Source organism: Carassius auratus, chromosome 2 (genome assembly GCF_003368295.1).
Source record: "Carassius auratus strain Wakin chromosome 2, ASM336829v1, whole genome shotgun sequence".
Taxonomy (NCBI): domain Eukaryota; kingdom Metazoa; phylum Chordata; class Actinopteri; order Cypriniformes; family Cyprinidae; genus Carassius; species Carassius auratus.
Genome location: NC_039244.1, coordinates 4,760,040 through 4,777,304, shown reverse-complemented (window position 1 = coordinate 4,777,304; position 17,265 = coordinate 4,760,040). Strand labels below are relative to the sequence as shown.

Genomic DNA, 17,265 nt, shown 5'->3' with positions numbered 1-17,265 from the left:
TTTTCATATTATTCTCTTTACTTCAAGTTGTACTACATGTACTTTTTAATATAACATATCACTTTTACTATATTTTCAGTGTAGTGTATCAGTGCATAATATTAAATTTTTCACTGGATCCATAAAGGCTTATCAGTTATATTTGTTATTGTGGCTATAGAGTGCTATCAAAATAAAAAGCAGACTTTTTAATGTAATTAATAATTTTCCAAAGTTAATTGTCAAATGGAGTTTGAAAGGCTGCGCGTTCGATTTTCCACATAAACAGATCCGCTACAGCAGGGGGGTGGGGGGTTAAAGGGGGTGTCTGCGGTCTTGGGTGACGGGATGGGGGGCTTATGATATTAGACCGTAGCCTATAATAAAAGATAATGAATTTCAAACCTTAACTAAACACATTTTTATTCAAAGATCAACCGTCTTTCATTATAGTCTGCCACAAGAAACAATAACATTAAAATCATGAACTCAAATGTCATTGTAAAAAGAAAAAAAATCAGACCTTTCTGTAACCCTAACGCTAATGAGCTTAAACTTATTTTTTTGTACAAAGTGTCACTCCTGTACGCGTGCATCACTGTCCTCCTCGCAGCTGCAGCAACTTGCGCTCTCTTTATCAAGCTTTAAATCAAAAAGGGCGACAAAAAGGTTGTATTGTCTTCGTGCATATGGATTAATTAGATGAATATCTAAATTCGTGCCTAGTCGCATACGGTATTTTTTAGAACTTAGAAAAAAAGATGCTGCAGCCAATGAGTAATATAAAGAATAAAGAAACTAAGTGTTTAACTAGAATCAAACAATTAATTTTTGATGCTAATGATGTCTCTATTTGTTTCTATGTTTTGCTAGGATTTACACAAGCTCCAGTCTGGATCCAGAACACCTGAGAAGAGATGATGCTGACCATCAGAGGACCTCAGATGATGCTAACCCTGAATCAACAACAGAACCAACTAATATTGCTACAAGTGTGACTGCATCATATAATAATTATTAATTATTAATAATATTAAAATTGTTCATCATCTGTCTGACTACGTCTTGTATTAATTTTTCTACAAATCCTGTCATACGTGCATAAACTGACAGTCATCACTTATAAGCTATTACTAAATATTGTACAAACATAATTTTCTGTAAAGTTGCTTTGTAACAAATAAACTTGAATTGAAAAAACTTTAATAAATATATTAATATGCAATTAATCACAATTGTATAAAAAATGTGTGATTGATTAGTTATTTTTTAATTAATTGATAGCACTAAGGTTAACCTTTCAAATATGTTATTCTTGGTATAATATTTGTTTAATTTACAGCTAAATATGCCTTTCAATTTAATTTTTTATAGCCTAAAAAGTAGGCTAATAAATGTCATTACTTTAACAAATCTTATTGTTTCAAAATCAACAAGTTGTCAAAGGAACCATTAAAGTGTCAAGGGCACATGTAGCTGCTCCTGTGATCACACTGTATTCAGCATTTATATCATGACATCCCTCGTTAATTTCATCTTATAACATTTAGTAAAGCTAAAGATTTTTGTGACAATAAAACTGTCACTCAAAATATTAAGATGAATAGAAATATATGGAACTATGTATTTTTACTAAACAATCTTAATATTGGATTCATTTTCTGGCATTCATCAATAATAAAAGATAATGTCTTCATCCTCAGGGTCGTCATCATTAGTGTCTTCTGTCTCAATGTTGTCAATTGTGAACCGTCTTGTGAGAGAGTCCCTGAAAAAGCTGACTTTCACTTTCTGATCACAAGCTGATGATGATCTGGATGTGTCCATCATGACTGCAGTGCACCCATTCATGGCTTTACTGCGCTTCATCCTTCAAAGAGATTGAACATCAATTATTAAACCATTAATGGAACAATAGGGGATAATAAAACTAGAAATATTAAATGGTTAAGTAGTATTATAGAACAGACCCTGTGATAATTATCCTGCAATCGGTATCCATCTGAGAGCTCTGCAGAATCCTCTCTACCTCCTCCAACAACAAGCCACCACTTTCTATGCAGTCAAATCTGAAACATTAACATTTCAATACCATTTTTTCAATTTTTAATTAAATTGCATTCAAGGATAAACAGCAATTTCTTTTAAACATCCGGATACCTGATCTCCTGAAGACTGGGACAGACTTCAGTTAAGAACAGACACTTCTTCATCCAGTTCTCCGTTAGACTGCTGATCTTGAGTCTGACCTTGTGCAGACCAGAAACGGAGAGCAAGGTGGACATCAAATCGCCCACAAGCTCTTCATGCTCTTCACATCTAGATTATGGGAATAATAATTAAACTTGAGGGATATATACTATGCAATGCAATTTTCAAATAAAGAAACGTAAGTGTTTAACTAGAAACAAACAATTAATTTTCAGGTAAATAATGAAATGGACGAATCCTTACCCATCTTCTAAACCTTTAAGGATGCCAAGAGTTTCAAAGAGTTCCTGTCCGTCCAGTTTAGATATCTCTGAACATGGCGATATGAATGAAATGAATGATGGAGATGTTTCAATCATGCTATTACTGGCCAACTGAATGTCGACTGTCAAGCTTGAAATAAAAGACAACGAGATAAGTCCCAAGTTAATTTTTCTATGGTTATATTAGAAATCTTTGTAATTTCTTTACAACGAGTACCATCAGGGATAAACTTACGTGGAGTCTGTGTTTCTGGTGATGTTGAGAGAGGAACACACACTGAGCTCACTGTGTGTATTACTGTACTCCACCTGCAAACTGACAGGCTGATATTTAAAAAATGTACTTAAATGTACTTTGCTATCTGATCATTGCCTGCTTTAAGTTGATCTTCCAGTATAAGAGAATAAAATGATGATGACGATGATGATGATGTTGTTATGTTAAAATATAATGAATATATACCAGATGTTATGGAGACTGGGAGCTGTGTGACACATGGAGAAGATCTTCACAGCCAAGTTCTCGGTCAGTCTGTCGGTGGTCAGTCGCACCTCGTTCACAGCAGACATCGAGTGCAGGGACAACAGCAGAGCATCCACACTCTCCTCAAATGTAGGACTTCTGTTATTGCATGGAAAATGATTAACAAAATAATTATTTAACATTCAGTTTCATGGTAAATACCAAAATATCCAGTGATTATTTTTACGGTAGCACTTTATTTTACAGTCCTGTTCCTCATGTACATGCTATGTACTTATTATAGTAATTACAATAACTATGTAATAACTAGGTACTAACCCTGAACCTACCCCTAAACCTAACCCTACCCCATGTAGTTACCTTGTATTACCAGAACTTTCTTAGATAAATACACTGTAAGTACACTATAAGTACATGTTAGTACACGTACTGTAAAATAAAGTGCAACAATTTTTACATTATAGAGATCCCTTTGCATTGGATATATGCTTTTAGAAAGTTTTTCCAGTCACTGCTAGTTTTTTCTGAGTTTTCAGACAGGATGAGCTCTATCTCTGAGAACAGCGACTTTGTCCTGGGACTGGAGCTGGTGCACTTCAAAGAAACCCTGAAATACAAACAGAAATTGAGCTGGCCAGCAAAACCATACACAAAGATTCATAAAACAGTGAAATAAAATGTTCCTATTTGCTACACAAATGTTTTTTGATACTGTAAGAAATGTACTGCCTTCTGGACCACTCCTAACTGATCTTATTTGTTCTAAATAGACTCATCTCACAAAATAACATTCTGTTGAACAGTTTATGTTACCTGCATTGCCCTGATAATCTCTTCCACATCCTGATATCTGAGCAGACAACACGCTCCACGCTGTCCAGTTCATAAGAATCACTCTGGCTGAAAAACACATAGCCTCTAATAAGTTTCTCATCAGACAGCATGGTGTTGTAAGGGAAGTAATGATTTGAAGAGTAGATGATTCTCACTTGATTTCATCGCTGCAGTCTCTGAGAGGAGGGGACATGCCATCTTCATCACTGTCATCTGATATCTCTTCTGTAGACCGAGCCCTGTGTATACATTTTTTTTTTGCAAATGTGTGTATTAATATTAGTAAAAATTCACCTGTAAGTCACGGCTTGTTCATGTTGTGGGTCAAAGACACAGAAACCGCACACACAAGGCAGGAGAATTACCAAGACATTCACTAAGCCAAACGTAATGTCAAATACAGAGCCAATATCCAAACCTCATGGTTATACCAAAGCCAGCCAAAAGTAAATAAAAGCCTACAGGTTTGTCTCTATGGGGATATAGCAATGTCAATAACATCGGTCAGGACATTGGTACACAATTATTAAAAAATTATTCAGTAAAGTAAGATGACAATCACCACAGTGAAACCTGGGGAGATGTAGAACAAGAGTCTGGTGGAGTTGCAGAAAACAATTTGATTTGACCTTTTTTAAATGTATTTACAGTAAGGAAGAAGATAGCATCGGTAATTATTTGGTAAGCATTTATTAAACAATTTTACACTAAATTAAGATGAAAATCACCACAGCGGTGCCTTGGGAGATGTAGAACAAGAGTTTGGCGGAGTTTACAGAAAACAGAAAACAATTTGATTAATGAATTTTCAAATTTGAATAAATTGTGAATAATATAGCATGTTTCATGGTTTTGGCATACAATTATTAAAGAATGATATAGTAAAATGATATGAAAATGACCACAGTGGTACTTGGAGACATGTAGAACAAGATTGTGGTGGAGTTTGCAGAAAACAATTTGACTAGATTTCTTTATGAATTTTTTAAAATTTGACTATAGAGTGAAAATTTTACTATTTTTCATGATTTTGGCATGCAATTATTAAAGAATGATACAGTAAAATAATATGAAAATGACCACAGTGGTACTTGGAAACATGTAGAAAAAGACAACATTTTTTAAAGATTTTCTTTATTTTGGCATGCAATTATTTAATAATGAAACAGTGAAATGACATGAAAACAGTTTGGTTTATCGTTTTTGTTTTGTTTTGTTTTTCTCACTTTATGTTGATTTTCTATACATAAACAGGATACCCCGTACAATAGCAGGTACAGATTGAATGATAAAATGTACTTATAACACTTAAAACGTGATAAAAAAAAAAAAGAAAATCCATGGATCCAACTTATATGGAATAATGTTAACTGTAAGTAGAAAGGCAGTTGTACAAAACATAATCCAAATGATGCATTAATTTAAATAAAAAAGGAAAAAGTATAATATGAACCAAAAAATGCTTATATAAAAATTACAATTATAGTAAAATAAATGGTGAAAACATAAATAGAAGGCCATGAATATAAATATGAATATGAATATAAATAAAAATGACAACCAAATGAGGATTTACTAAATAAGACGACTGTAGCATCTTGTACAGCTTGCACCATAATCTACTACGAGTAGATGAGCAATAACCTTGAGGCGCAGATAGTGTGACCGCAGTGCTTTACCTTTGAACTAGCAAAATCTAACAGGGTAGGACAAATCGACAGAACACCAGACTGCTCTGATGTCTTTTCCCAGATATAGCCTAGTTGTCCATTAATTATTTTGATCATTTGTATTAAGCCGCAAACAGGAGGTGATAGCGAGATCGGGTGCGGGCGCAGATGGGGGGATGGTGCAAACTGTGTTCATCATAAAAATTTGTTTATTATATACGTAAATGTGCCCTATGCAAACTGTGTATGGGGACCGGCGGTACTATCTTACCTCACTCCATCATCTCTCATTATATCCAGACTCTCCACATCACTAACAAGAGACATACTGGTTTTCAATCTACCAAAAGAGAATTTATATAGTTTAGTTTTTAGTACAGAAAGCATATACATCCATTTCCATACAAATGCATTGCGGCAGTACCATGATATATACCATGGTACTGAATGTCCACCATATTAATATAAAATGGTATTTGCATCATTGTACATCTTTGAACATCTTGTACACATCAGGTTATTCTTACTGCAAGTGAAGTAAGCTAGAACAAGACAGGAAGAGGGCGAACAGACCAGCCGCCCAGCTCTCAATCAGGTTGTTTAGCCAAACTTTTACTTCCTTCAGACCGGGAACAGAGTGAAGGAATAGCAGCAGAGAATCCATATGCTCATCCAGCTCTGGGCTTCTAGCGAAAAGAATCCATGTATTAGAAGATTCTCCCCTGGCCACTGTACCAAATCATGCATTCTTGTATTCAACACCCTGTTTGAAGTAAACTGATATCGATGCTATTGGAAATTATGACTTAATGTTATCAAAGGAAATTAAGAATTTTCAATTTTTTACTTGGAAACAATACTATAACTGAAGTCAGTTTAATTCATTCATTAATTCAAAACTCACTGTTCTGTCAACTGAATGAGTTGGTAAAGCCTTTTGAAAAGAACCTCATAACTGGCACTAGATCCTTTAAGAGGAGGGAAACTGAGAATGAGCTTCACCAGTGCCGGTTTGTCCAGTCGATGTGGATGTACCGACTCTCCATTGCTACCAGATCTGGAAACATTCATATTCATAAAGTAAATGTACACACATTAGGATTTAAAATGGTTATGAATTTACATTTCTTTGTCTTGAATTTATAAATACTAAAAATAAATAAAATAAAAAATAAATAAGTAAAAGAACATAGGATATTTTATGCATGAGTTTTAACGCTATATCATAAGCCCACCTGTCCATTGCAAGAATCAATGATGCATTTTTCTCTTCACTGTCGTGCATCTCGAACCTGCAATAGATTTTACCAACAGTTAGTTAACACAACACCAACAAATTAAGTCAAAGGAAAACAAACAATGACTTACTCTTCAAATGGCTTTCTAGAGACCGAAAATGTTGAACAAACCCTTTCCTCATCACTAATCATGAGATTGCTCAAATGAAACCTAAAAGGTCAAAAATGTGTTACAAAACAAATTAGTCTGAATTAGTGAACTTAATTTAAATAGTAAATTTAAAGCCAAAGAAATTAACATTTAAATCAGCTGTACATTTAAGTTCCTGTGGCTCAGTGGTAGAGCATTGCTTAATCAGCGTAAAATGTTGTGGGTTCAGTTCCCAGGGAACACACATACACACAAATGTACAGCCTGAATGCACTGTAAGTCACTCTGGATAAAAGCATCTGCTAAATGCATAAGCGTAATTTATTGAGAGATTAAATCTTAATATGCAAACATTGTCTTCTCTTACTTTATGTGAGGAATCTTTGGATTGACTTGAAGGTAGGACAGAATCTTAGAAGTCCAAATATCTGTGAGGTACTCAGCTTGTATGTCCACCTCAGTTAAACCAGGAACATGACTTAGGAAAGACAGCAGTGCATCCACATTCGCATCAAACTCAGTGTTTTTCCTTGGAACAAATGCACAAATGTTAGCAAATAATAATAATAAAACAATATGGGGAAATTAACAGAACTGATCCTACATGTCTGAGAAGCTTCTGAGGTTTTGAGATGTCTTGAGTAAGTCAGTCATGGGTATTGCAGAGAAAGGACAAAGACCAAAGGATATTTTTGAAAAACCCTGATAATAACAAAGACCAGGTTCTCCTGAGATTTCACCCTGATGCCCGTTTGAGTGCCCAACAGTAAACCTGAAATGAGGAAAAGCAATTATTAATTATTTTATATTAACAAATGTATCTTCAAGAGCTTAAGTTACACAATGTTGTATTTTTTTGTGAATAAATTCATGAAATACTAACTGGGAATGAATTCATGAATGAATATGATATATGAATTCACTTACCAGAAGGAATCGTTTTTTCTTTCAATAGTGAACTCTGAGCAAAGACTCTTGTCCATGTTTTCTGCTTGACTGGCAATACATAAACTGAGAAATCAAATTAAACCAAGATTATTCAAAAAAAAACTACATACAGAAAAAGATTGTATGTACAGTATGCCTGTCCATCTAAGACTGTTAAAGCATTAATATAAACTTTAATAATTACAATGCATGTAGTTGTTACAAACACGCAAGGTTCCACCTCCACACAATCACAGCGCACACCCTCACCTGAATACCAGTCATCACTACCTGCTCCTCATCATCCACTCATCAGCGCTGTACCATAAAAGCCACACACACGCACCCAGTCATCGTCCGGTCACATTCGTGACAAGATCATTCCTGTATGCTTACTATTAGGACTAACTCCTCTTCTACTCTCTCTCTAAGGATTGCCTCAGAAGATACCGATTCCCCTAAGTGCGTGTGTATGGTTCACCTACCCTTCTAGAAGTCACTACCTTCCCGGCACGGATCCCAACGCCCATCCACTCCTCACTTCCTGCTCCTCTGCTTGTGTCTTAATAAACAACTTCATCTGTTACTCCTCTGTCTCCCGAGTGATCCGTAACAGATAACCGGACCAGCACAGAGAGACACAAGCATGAGCCTCACAGATCCCTTCCAAGACCTGGTTGATGCACTCCGTTGTACACTCATGTCGGCACCAGCATCCCCACCACCAGCGAGCACTTCCGCCGATCCCGTCATCCCTCTTTCACCTGCCGTGCACGCCAGTCCCATGGCCAGGCCGACGCCCTACTCTGGTTCGGCGGAGGAATGCAGCGGGTTCCTGCTTCAGTGTTCACTGGTCCAGGAGATGCAACCGCTCTCGTATCCAACGGACCGCTCTAAGGTAGCATTCATCATTTCCCAATTGCAAGGCAAAGCATTACTGTGGGCAGATTCACTCTGTGGTTTGTGAGCCATGCATTGATTATCGAGCCTTAAATAAGATAACTCAGAAATTCCGGTATCCACTTCCCCTCGTCCCAGCGGCCCTGGAACATCTCCGTGGTGCCACTGTGTTCACCAAGTTGGACCTCCGCAGCGCGTATAACCTCATCCGGATACGTGAGGGGGACGAGTGGAAGACAGCCTTCATCACCCCTACTGGCCATTATGAGTACTGCGTCATGCCGTATGGGCTTGTAAACGCCCCCTCTGTATTACAGGATTTCATACATGAGGTGCTCCGGGATTTCCTCCACCAGTTCGTCCTAGTTTACATTGATGACATCCTGATATACTCCCCGGAGCCTGGCAGAACATCAGCGCCACGTTGCGGAGGTCCTGCAACGCCTGAGGGACTACCAGCTCTATCTGAAAGTAGAGAAGTGTTCATTCCATCAACCCTCAGTGCAGTTCCTTGGTTATATCATCGACCGCAGTGGCATCCGGATGGACGAGGGGAAGGTAAGTGCAGTTAGGGACTGGCACATTCCAACCACTATTAAGGAACTGCAACGATTCCTTGGCCTCACCAACTTTTATAGACGATTCATTCAGAATTTTAGCACAATCACCAGACCTCTAACCAACCTCCTCTGCCAGAAAACCAAATCTCTGTCTTGGACTCCTGCCACCACCGAGGCCTTCCAGGCCCTCAAGCAAGCCTTCACGACCGCCCCACTCCTTGTACATCCAGACCTCGATCTACCATTCGTAGTGGAAGTGGACGCCTCAGTGGGAGCGGTCCTTTCACAGCCTCAGGGGACTCCCAGCCGCCTCCATCCATGTGCCTTCTTCTCCAGGAAACTCAACCCAGCGGAGGTAAACTATGACATCGGGAATAGGGAGTTACTTGCCATCAAACTTGCCCTGGAGGAGTGGAGACATTGGCTGGAGGGAGCCAAACATCCATTTCAAGTTCTCACTGACCACAAGAACCTGGAATACCTTAGAGCAGCCAAGAGACTCAACCCCAGACAGGCCCGCTGGGCAATATTCTTCATCCTCTTCCAGTTTTCCATCTCCTACCGCCCAGGAGCAAAGAACGTAAAGGCCGATGCTCTATCCAGATGTTATGCACCCGAAGAAAGGTCAGAAAACCCAGACCCCATCCTCCAGGATAAGGTCATGGTCGCTCCTATCACCTGGTCAGTTGAGACTCTTCCTCCGGCCGAACCTCCTAACAACACCCCGCCGGGTTGCCCACCAGGACACCAGTATATCCCCAGGACACAGCGCACTCCACTTATCCACTCCACCCATACATCACTTGGCACTGGTCACCCAGGGGTCAATGAAACCCTCTCGTTGCTACGGAAACGCTTCTGGTGGCCCAACATGACCTCGGATGTCAGAAGGTAAACTGGCAAACTCCATCCTCTGCCCATTCCCAACCACCCGTGGTCACACCTAGGGGTGGATTTCATCACGGACCTTCCACCCTCTGACAATAACACATGTATACTAGCAATTGTGGATATATTTTATATATATTTTCTAAAGTCGTCTTCTTCCTCTGAAGGGCCTACCCACTGCCATGGAAACGGCAGAACTGATGTTTAACCATGTCTTCAGGTACTTCGGCATTCCAGAAGACATCGTGTCGGATCAGGGCCCCCAGTTCATCTCCTGGGTATGAAGAGCGTTTCACTCCCTCCTAGGTGTGGCCATCAGCCTGTCCTCTGGCTATCACCCACAGTCAAACAGGCAGACGGAGAGGAAGGTCCAGGAGATCGGACGCTTCCGCCATACCTTCTGTCATGGCCACCAAAACTCCTGGAACCAATACCTGGGGTGGGCCAAGTACACACAGAACTCCCTCCATCAACCCACCACCGGACTCACACCCTTCAAGTGCGTACTCAGCTACCAGCCACCTCTATTCCCCTGGTCAGGAGAGCTCTCAGATGTTCTCGCAGTTGACTACTGGTTCTGGGAGAGCGAGAGGGTCCATTCACCCCAACCGACCAGCTCCCATGGGAAAAGGACGTCCACCCCGTCATCGGGGTCCCTGGCCCTCAGGAGCGGGCCCTGGGGAGGGGGGTACTGTTACAAACACGCCAGGTTCCACCTCCACACAATCACAGCGCATACCCTCACCTGAATACTAGTCATCACCACCTGCTCCTCATCATCCACTCATCAGTCATCATCCGGTCACGTTCGCGGCAAGATAATTCCTGTATGCTTACTATTAGGACTAACTCCTCTTATACTATCTCTCTAAGGATTGCCTCCGAAGATATCGATTCCCCTAAGTGCGTGTGTGTGGTTCACCTACCCTTCTAGAAGTCACTACCTACCCTTACGTTGTTGGATTTTGTTTTATCTCTTTAATATAATGTGTGTGTTTTTCTGTGAATGCAACATTCATATCTCTTCCGTAAAGCACTTTGTAAACTCTTTTTTAAAAAGGTGCTACATAAATAAAGTTTTCCTTTATGTAAACGTACGCATACAGTATGTTCCCAATGTTCATGTACAAATTTGCCTATATTAACATGCATTTAAATGTTGAATGTTCATGCATTGTCAGCTGCCTGTTTGTGTTTGTTATTGTGTCTGGTTTACCTGAACTTTCTTTCCGTCAACTGTTTAACAAGAAAGTTCATGGTTAAATCGACACTGGCGTTGCTGATGTTCCTCATCACCAGCCGAATGTTACCCACTGATGTTTGTCCACTGAGGGTTTCCAGGATCTTCTGCACACTTTCATCTGACAGGGCTCCATCCTCCATACTGCAATGCATTCATAACACTGCTTCACTAATCATGATGTAGCACAAGATAATGGGTCGATTCACCATATTGTCTTCTTTTCTATTATTTCTAAAAGTAAAACATGGATTTATGGTGGATGCATAAATATAAAGAACATAATATCTATAACAACACTGCAGCAGTTAAATTAGTTACCAGATTATGGTTTGAACAGGCCATTTAGTGTCTAAACAAATTTTTAGAGAACTTTGGCATTGTTGCATTTACAGATATAAAGCATAGAAAATGCATAGAAATCACAAGCAAGAGAACATTACGTCAAATAGCCCACGTTCTTTCTTCTCCCCAAGGCTGATGTCAGGAGGTCAACATCACCGTCAGATATTGAATCAAAATCCAAACTACACATAAATAAATGACAAAATCAGTATTCATGTTGCAAACCAAACCTCTTATACTATAATAAAGAGAACAATAATGAGAATATATGGCATATAAGATGATATAATGGTAACAACATTTTTATGGACACTACTGTGATGGCATTCTTTGAAATACTAAATAAATCCCATTGGATTTGAATGGTATCACCAGAGCCCTGCTTGTAAGAGCATGTAATTGAAAGTCACTTACCATAAATTTGTACACCTACAAAGCACAGGGTGAAGCATCTTTAGATCTTTCGCATTGCTTTTGACTTCCATAGTCATAATGCGTGAAGAATACTGGAGACAGTACATCACGACATGAGAGTCGACCTCCTTCAAAGACCAGTGGATGTTAATGCCTGAGCGTTCCCACAGCTTCATGACTTTCTTCAGTATGTTCCTATCATTCAGCTCATACAGACAATGAAGAATGAAATCACTCATGTAAAATGAATCCATGATGTTCTTCTCTATAACTTTGCTGATCCATATCTCCAGCTCTGCGCGAATAATGGTAGATGTTGACTTTGTATGTTCCCCTGGGATTAAACGGCTCACTTTCTTGTTCGAGAGACCAAAAAGGAACCTTATTACAGGTAAGAGTTGCATATTGTGCCTCCCATAGCCTACTGATTCCAGTAGCTCCCTGACTTTTATTTTCGCCTCTGCCTTGTCTGTTAACATGTAGAAGAGAGCGGTGAAGAACTCCTGAAAGTGGAGGTCCAAGAACCTAAACATCTCCTTTATATAAATTCTCTCTTGCTGGTGAAATTTGCACAGGAAGGGAATGTTTGGTAAATCTGAGATTGCCTTTGGAAGATTGTTTCTGGAAAAAAGGACTTGGCGTTTTGGCGTTCCACTCTCTGCAAGCTGACCCAGGTTCTTGAGGAGGTTGAGCTCGTCATGCGGATTCAAACTGCTGTGATGTTTCAAGAGTGTGAGCACAATATCAACAAATATGGATGTGGTTGTCGTCAACACGCTAGTTGCAACACCATTCTTCCCTTTTCTCTTGAATATTGTGCAGACGATCCAGCAGATGACAGGGACGAAGCAAGCGGTGTAGAGCATCTCATGTATCTTCATCTGCTCATACACTTGACTTGAAAACTCTTCATCCTCAAAGAACTTTCGGAAGTATTCACTCACTCCTTTTTCCGAAAATCCCATGATCTCCACAAAGCACTGTGGCTTTTTCAGAACGTTCTCCAGTTTGTCTACAGAGGTGGATCTCGTAGTAACTAGCAAGAAGGACTCTCTCATCATACGTCCTTTCAGAAGAGAGCAAACAATGGCCTGTGAATGGGATTTGATGTCTGGTTTTGGAGGTAGTAACTCTTCGGTTCCTGGAAGCACAAGTTCATCAAAACCATCAATGATAAACAAGATCCTCTGTGGTATGTCTTTTAAGATCTGACCAATCTCTTCTGGAGCTAAACTACAGTTCAGGAGATCCTGCAGGCTCACCTCACCAGAGAGCCCGTTGAGCACTTTGCATCTCAGATGAAACACTACATCAAAGAGTCCAGCATAGAGCTCTCCAGAGGCCCAATCCAGAATGATCTTTTGCGCAGTGATTGATTTCCCACTTCCAGAATCACCTTGGAGAATGACAGCTTTTCCAGTCACCATTTTGGAGTCATTCTCTGGGCCGAAAAGCTGATCAAGCCTGATGTTTTGGTTTCTTTGGTTTGTTTCTCTGGTGCTGAAGAATCTTTCCCCTCTGGAGCACATCTCATTCTCTCGCTCTTTCTTTTCTCTGTGTTTCTGAATAATCAGCGGTTCAGTGTAGCGGTCATTAAGCAGCACCTGTTCACCGGCACGGGAGGTGTATTCTGTAATGTAGACATAGTTGGACAGCACAGACTTCTTGTATTCGGTGATCAATGTGCTTGTATCTGTTAAACAAAAAAGGGTTTAAACAGCTGTCTTATTAAATTTTTTAGATCACAGTTATTTCACCCAGCAGCATAAACAAATACATATACACACTTATGATTTCATTTCTAGGGCCTACAGTATGAAAAACAAAACTTGAGTTCTAAAATAATTTAAATCACAAAAAGTGTAACGTTCCATTTCTTTTCTTGTTTATTTTCTAGTAACATTTTGTACTTTATTTTGATTACAAATTCAAAATTTTCTTTTTCAGATGTATGTGGAATTAACAACGATGGGAGTAACATTCGGCCACACCCTTAGTGTGATACCAAACGAATGTTAGAAAGAGAACCATTATCAGATGTACTAATGTGAATTTTATCCACTTCACATAATCTCAAATAATTTCACATGCTAGTGTAAATTCAAGTAGATTTTTACAAACCTGTGACTTCAGATTCAGGTCCTATAGCAGAAACAATAAACTTTAAGTTAAAACTAAATATTTTAAAAAGTATAAAATTATATGAGTTGTATTACAGTTGTGTTTTGCTGTGCTACGTCCACCAGCAGAGAGAGATGCTTACACACACACACACACACACCTGGGAAGTAATTAAGAGCAATGTTAATATTTCCAGTGACTGTTGAGTTCTGTATCACAGGTGCTGAAATAATGCTTCCATTCTGGGCACAGATACTGATTTTAGAAACAGCATCATGAGGCTCCACAGTTCCTTTTTTGTCTTCTGTGGAAAACGAAAGGAAAGACAGATCACTAAGGTAATTTTTAGCCATAGTTTACATGCAAATCAGACCTTATCTTGTTGAAAAAAAAAAAAAAAAAAAAATATATATATATATATATATATATATATATATATATATATATATATATATATATATATATATATATATATATATATATATATAAGCTTAAGCTGTTTAAATTAAGCTGTCTCGTGTGAAGTCTTCTTTTAAGTTCTTTAAGACTACCACTAGGTGAAGCCCTAAGCATATGTTTTTGCATTCTGGTTCTTTTACTGAAGAGCACGCAGTAAAGTATTGTTCATGTGTGACTGTAAGTTACCATTATTAGAGACATCCATCTGCTGTCTTCAGTATATCTGAGCACTCCTGTAATCTGAAATGACCAGCTCAACCTGAAGAAAATAGGCAAGATGTCATGTAAGTGTCAATTATGGGAAAAGGCAAGAGATATTTTATGTTTTGCGTTCTATAATTTAGCATTATTTATCGGCATTTTACTCCCAAATGAGTTCTCTATATAGAAATGAGTTCGGAAACAATCACAATCATTTGCTCATACTTCCCTCCTTGACAAAAAAATAAATAAATGAAAATGGTAACCTTAGTTACGAGAGCTGTCACGTAAAAGCGTACTAAATATAGCAGCAGCTAGCATTGTTATACAGTAAACAATGGCACATAGAGTCTGAAAGACTGCGATCCTGTTATGATTTTACAGTAGTAGGTTATATTTACGAGTGAAGAACTAGTCAAATCAAGGACTACATACAGTACAAAAAGAACGTTGGATTATGTAAAATGATCTTATAGTTATGGTGAATTATGGCTGACAACAAACGTTTCTTGAAACAAATTAATTGAAAGCTACGAGCTGGTTGAATGTTTTTTTTTAGTGGTGCTTTTTACTTTAGTTTCGCTTTTTGTGTTGAGCAAATTGTAAAATAAAGGCTAAATGTTATAATTCGTTTTTAATGCACCCGTTAAACGTCATGAAGAACTTTTTCGCGTCTCTTTGTCGATGGAGATGTTTAATAAAATATTTATTAGGCTACTGGGAAATGATTTGTATTATTAATAGTTGTAAACTCAAGAAAGTCTTACCTTAGCACATTTACATGTAGCTTCGCTGTGTCCCTGAGCATTTGTCCTGAAATGATGATGCCCAGGAGGAAAATACTTTTACTTTTCATTTCAAGTGTGACCCGCCTTGACATCATCATTCTGGGCTTCTGTCACGAACTGTAGTCTATACTGAAAATGAAAGCGTTCACTCAGACAAACAAACAAACAAACAGTAAAGTTGTCTTTAAGACGGTCTTCTCCAAAATTCAGAGGTAAACTCGCAATCCTGTGTAAAAACTTATGCCTGCTCTGACCCAGATCAGACCCTAGTATCAAAGTATACTAGTAATTGGTGTGTAAATGCATTTCTGTCACCTCTGAACCGCGTTAAACAGTCTGTGTAAAGACACCAGGAGCCAGCTGAAGACATAACGCGGGAAAGACAAAATAGCTACTGGATTTAGTATGTATGATTAAATTATATATATTATTTGTCTCAATCAGTTTCAAACAACCATATGCTATCAATTCTTTCTTTATAGAATATATTTCTAATTTCCAGTGTAATGAATATCTGACATGACAATATTGTTGTAAATCTGTGTTGACCAATATATTTTCAGTTTCTGCAGCTTCTTTTGTCCCAAGAATTAGTAAAAAGTTAAACATAAAATTAGACAAAAAAAGAGAGACTTTTAATATGCTTTCTTTATTCACTATTTTGTTTATCACAAAGAAAGTCTCTGAAATGCAGACCAGTGTGTTTGGTATAGAAACTGTACACAAAACCAAGGCACTATACTGTACATTTAAATTAATATCTTTTCTTTCTCTTGTCCACTATTCCATGCTGTTCGAAATACAAACAAACTTGACGTCTCTCACACCTCAAGAAAAAGAGACCGGCACCAACACAACCAACACCCATTCACACGAGAAGAACACACAAAAAATACAGACGCAGCATGTAAACTCCTCTTGAATCAAAAAGGAATATTCTAAGACATATGACAACATTTAGAGTGATCACACAGGATTTTCTGCTATTTCTTTGCTTGCTACAAAGTTTATATAATTTTCATTTATTCAGCAGACTTATCAAACATAAACACACATTACAACAAAAACCCAGACCGAATGGGAAGAGGAGAGAATTGATTTCATGTACATGAATGTGGTGAGGAGACACACACAGACATCATCTCCACAGACAAAAGTGGACGCCACAGCAGGTGCATCTGTAAATCCTAAAGTGACCTTTGACCTGACCGTTTACCCTGTTCTCATTGCACAATCACCTCATTTAACCCGAAAGAGGTCAAAATGGAGGAAATGGACTGTGTTAGTTCTGTCACCATGATGACTTTAGTCAGGTTTTTAAAAGAGTCCTTTGGCTTTTTTTAGGTTCACTTGCTTCCATCCAGGCAGAGCGTCAAACTCTTCTCTCTTCATGTCTAATACTCTCTGAGAACACAGAAAATAGTGCAATGAGTGAAAAGAGAGAATCACACAGGATACACATACACTGCCTTTCAAAATTTTGGGGTTGGCAAGGTTTTCAAAATGCCTTTTAAAAAAAGTTTATGCTCACCAAGGCTTCATTAATTCGATTAAACAGAAGAAAATAATAAAAAGTAATATTATGACATAAC

At 38.4% G+C, this 17,265-nt stretch overlaps 2 protein-coding genes across 17 annotated transcripts in view; both read right to left on the bottom strand.

Annotated features, from left to right (window-relative positions):
* Positions 1-1,290: 1,290 nt before the first annotated feature.
* Positions 1,291-15,764, bottom strand: LOC113113526 (NACHT, LRR and PYD domains-containing protein 1-like). Of its 2 annotated transcripts, XM_026279760.1 has the most exons (24): positions 15,653-15,764; positions 14,871-14,943; positions 14,386-14,529; positions 14,226-14,246; positions 12,105-13,797; positions 11,789-11,872; positions 11,322-11,489; positions 7,758-7,841; positions 7,435-7,602; positions 7,198-7,359; positions 6,810-6,890; positions 6,677-6,733; positions 6,346-6,498; positions 5,969-6,127; positions 5,713-5,781; positions 3,927-4,010; positions 3,751-3,837; positions 3,395-3,544; positions 2,917-3,075; positions 2,689-2,769; positions 2,434-2,583; positions 2,140-2,298; positions 1,950-2,048; positions 1,291-1,849 (listed from the first exon to the last, which is right to left on the bottom strand). In XM_026279760.1, exons 2-24 carry the CDS (start codon positions 14,887-14,889, stop codon positions 1,651-1,653), a joined length of 4,230 nt encoding a protein of 1,409 aa, XP_026135545.1. In that variant the 5' UTR covers positions 14,890-14,943; positions 15,653-15,764; the 3' UTR covers positions 1,291-1,650. The 2 variants fall into 2 exon arrangements, with proteins under 2 accessions (XP_026135545.1, XP_026135556.1); XM_026279771.1 differs by lacking the exons at positions 1,291-1,849; positions 1,950-2,048; positions 2,140-2,298 and having other exon boundaries at positions 2,443-2,500.
* A 539-nt stretch (positions 15,765-16,303) lies between these two features.
* Positions 16,304-17,265, bottom strand: part of LOC113113450 (supervillin-like) — a 46,097-nt gene continuing 45,135 nt past the window's right edge. For all 15 annotated transcript variants that reach the window (XR_003293594.1, XR_003293592.1, XM_026279650.1 and 12 more), the window contains one exon: positions 16,304-17,077. Coding sequence is in view for 11 of the 15 variants with exons in the window: in XM_026279650.1 (XP_026135435.1) it covers positions 16,991-17,077 (87 nt within the window). In the remaining 4 variants the exon portion in view is untranslated. The remainder of the gene's footprint in view (positions 17,078-17,265) is intronic.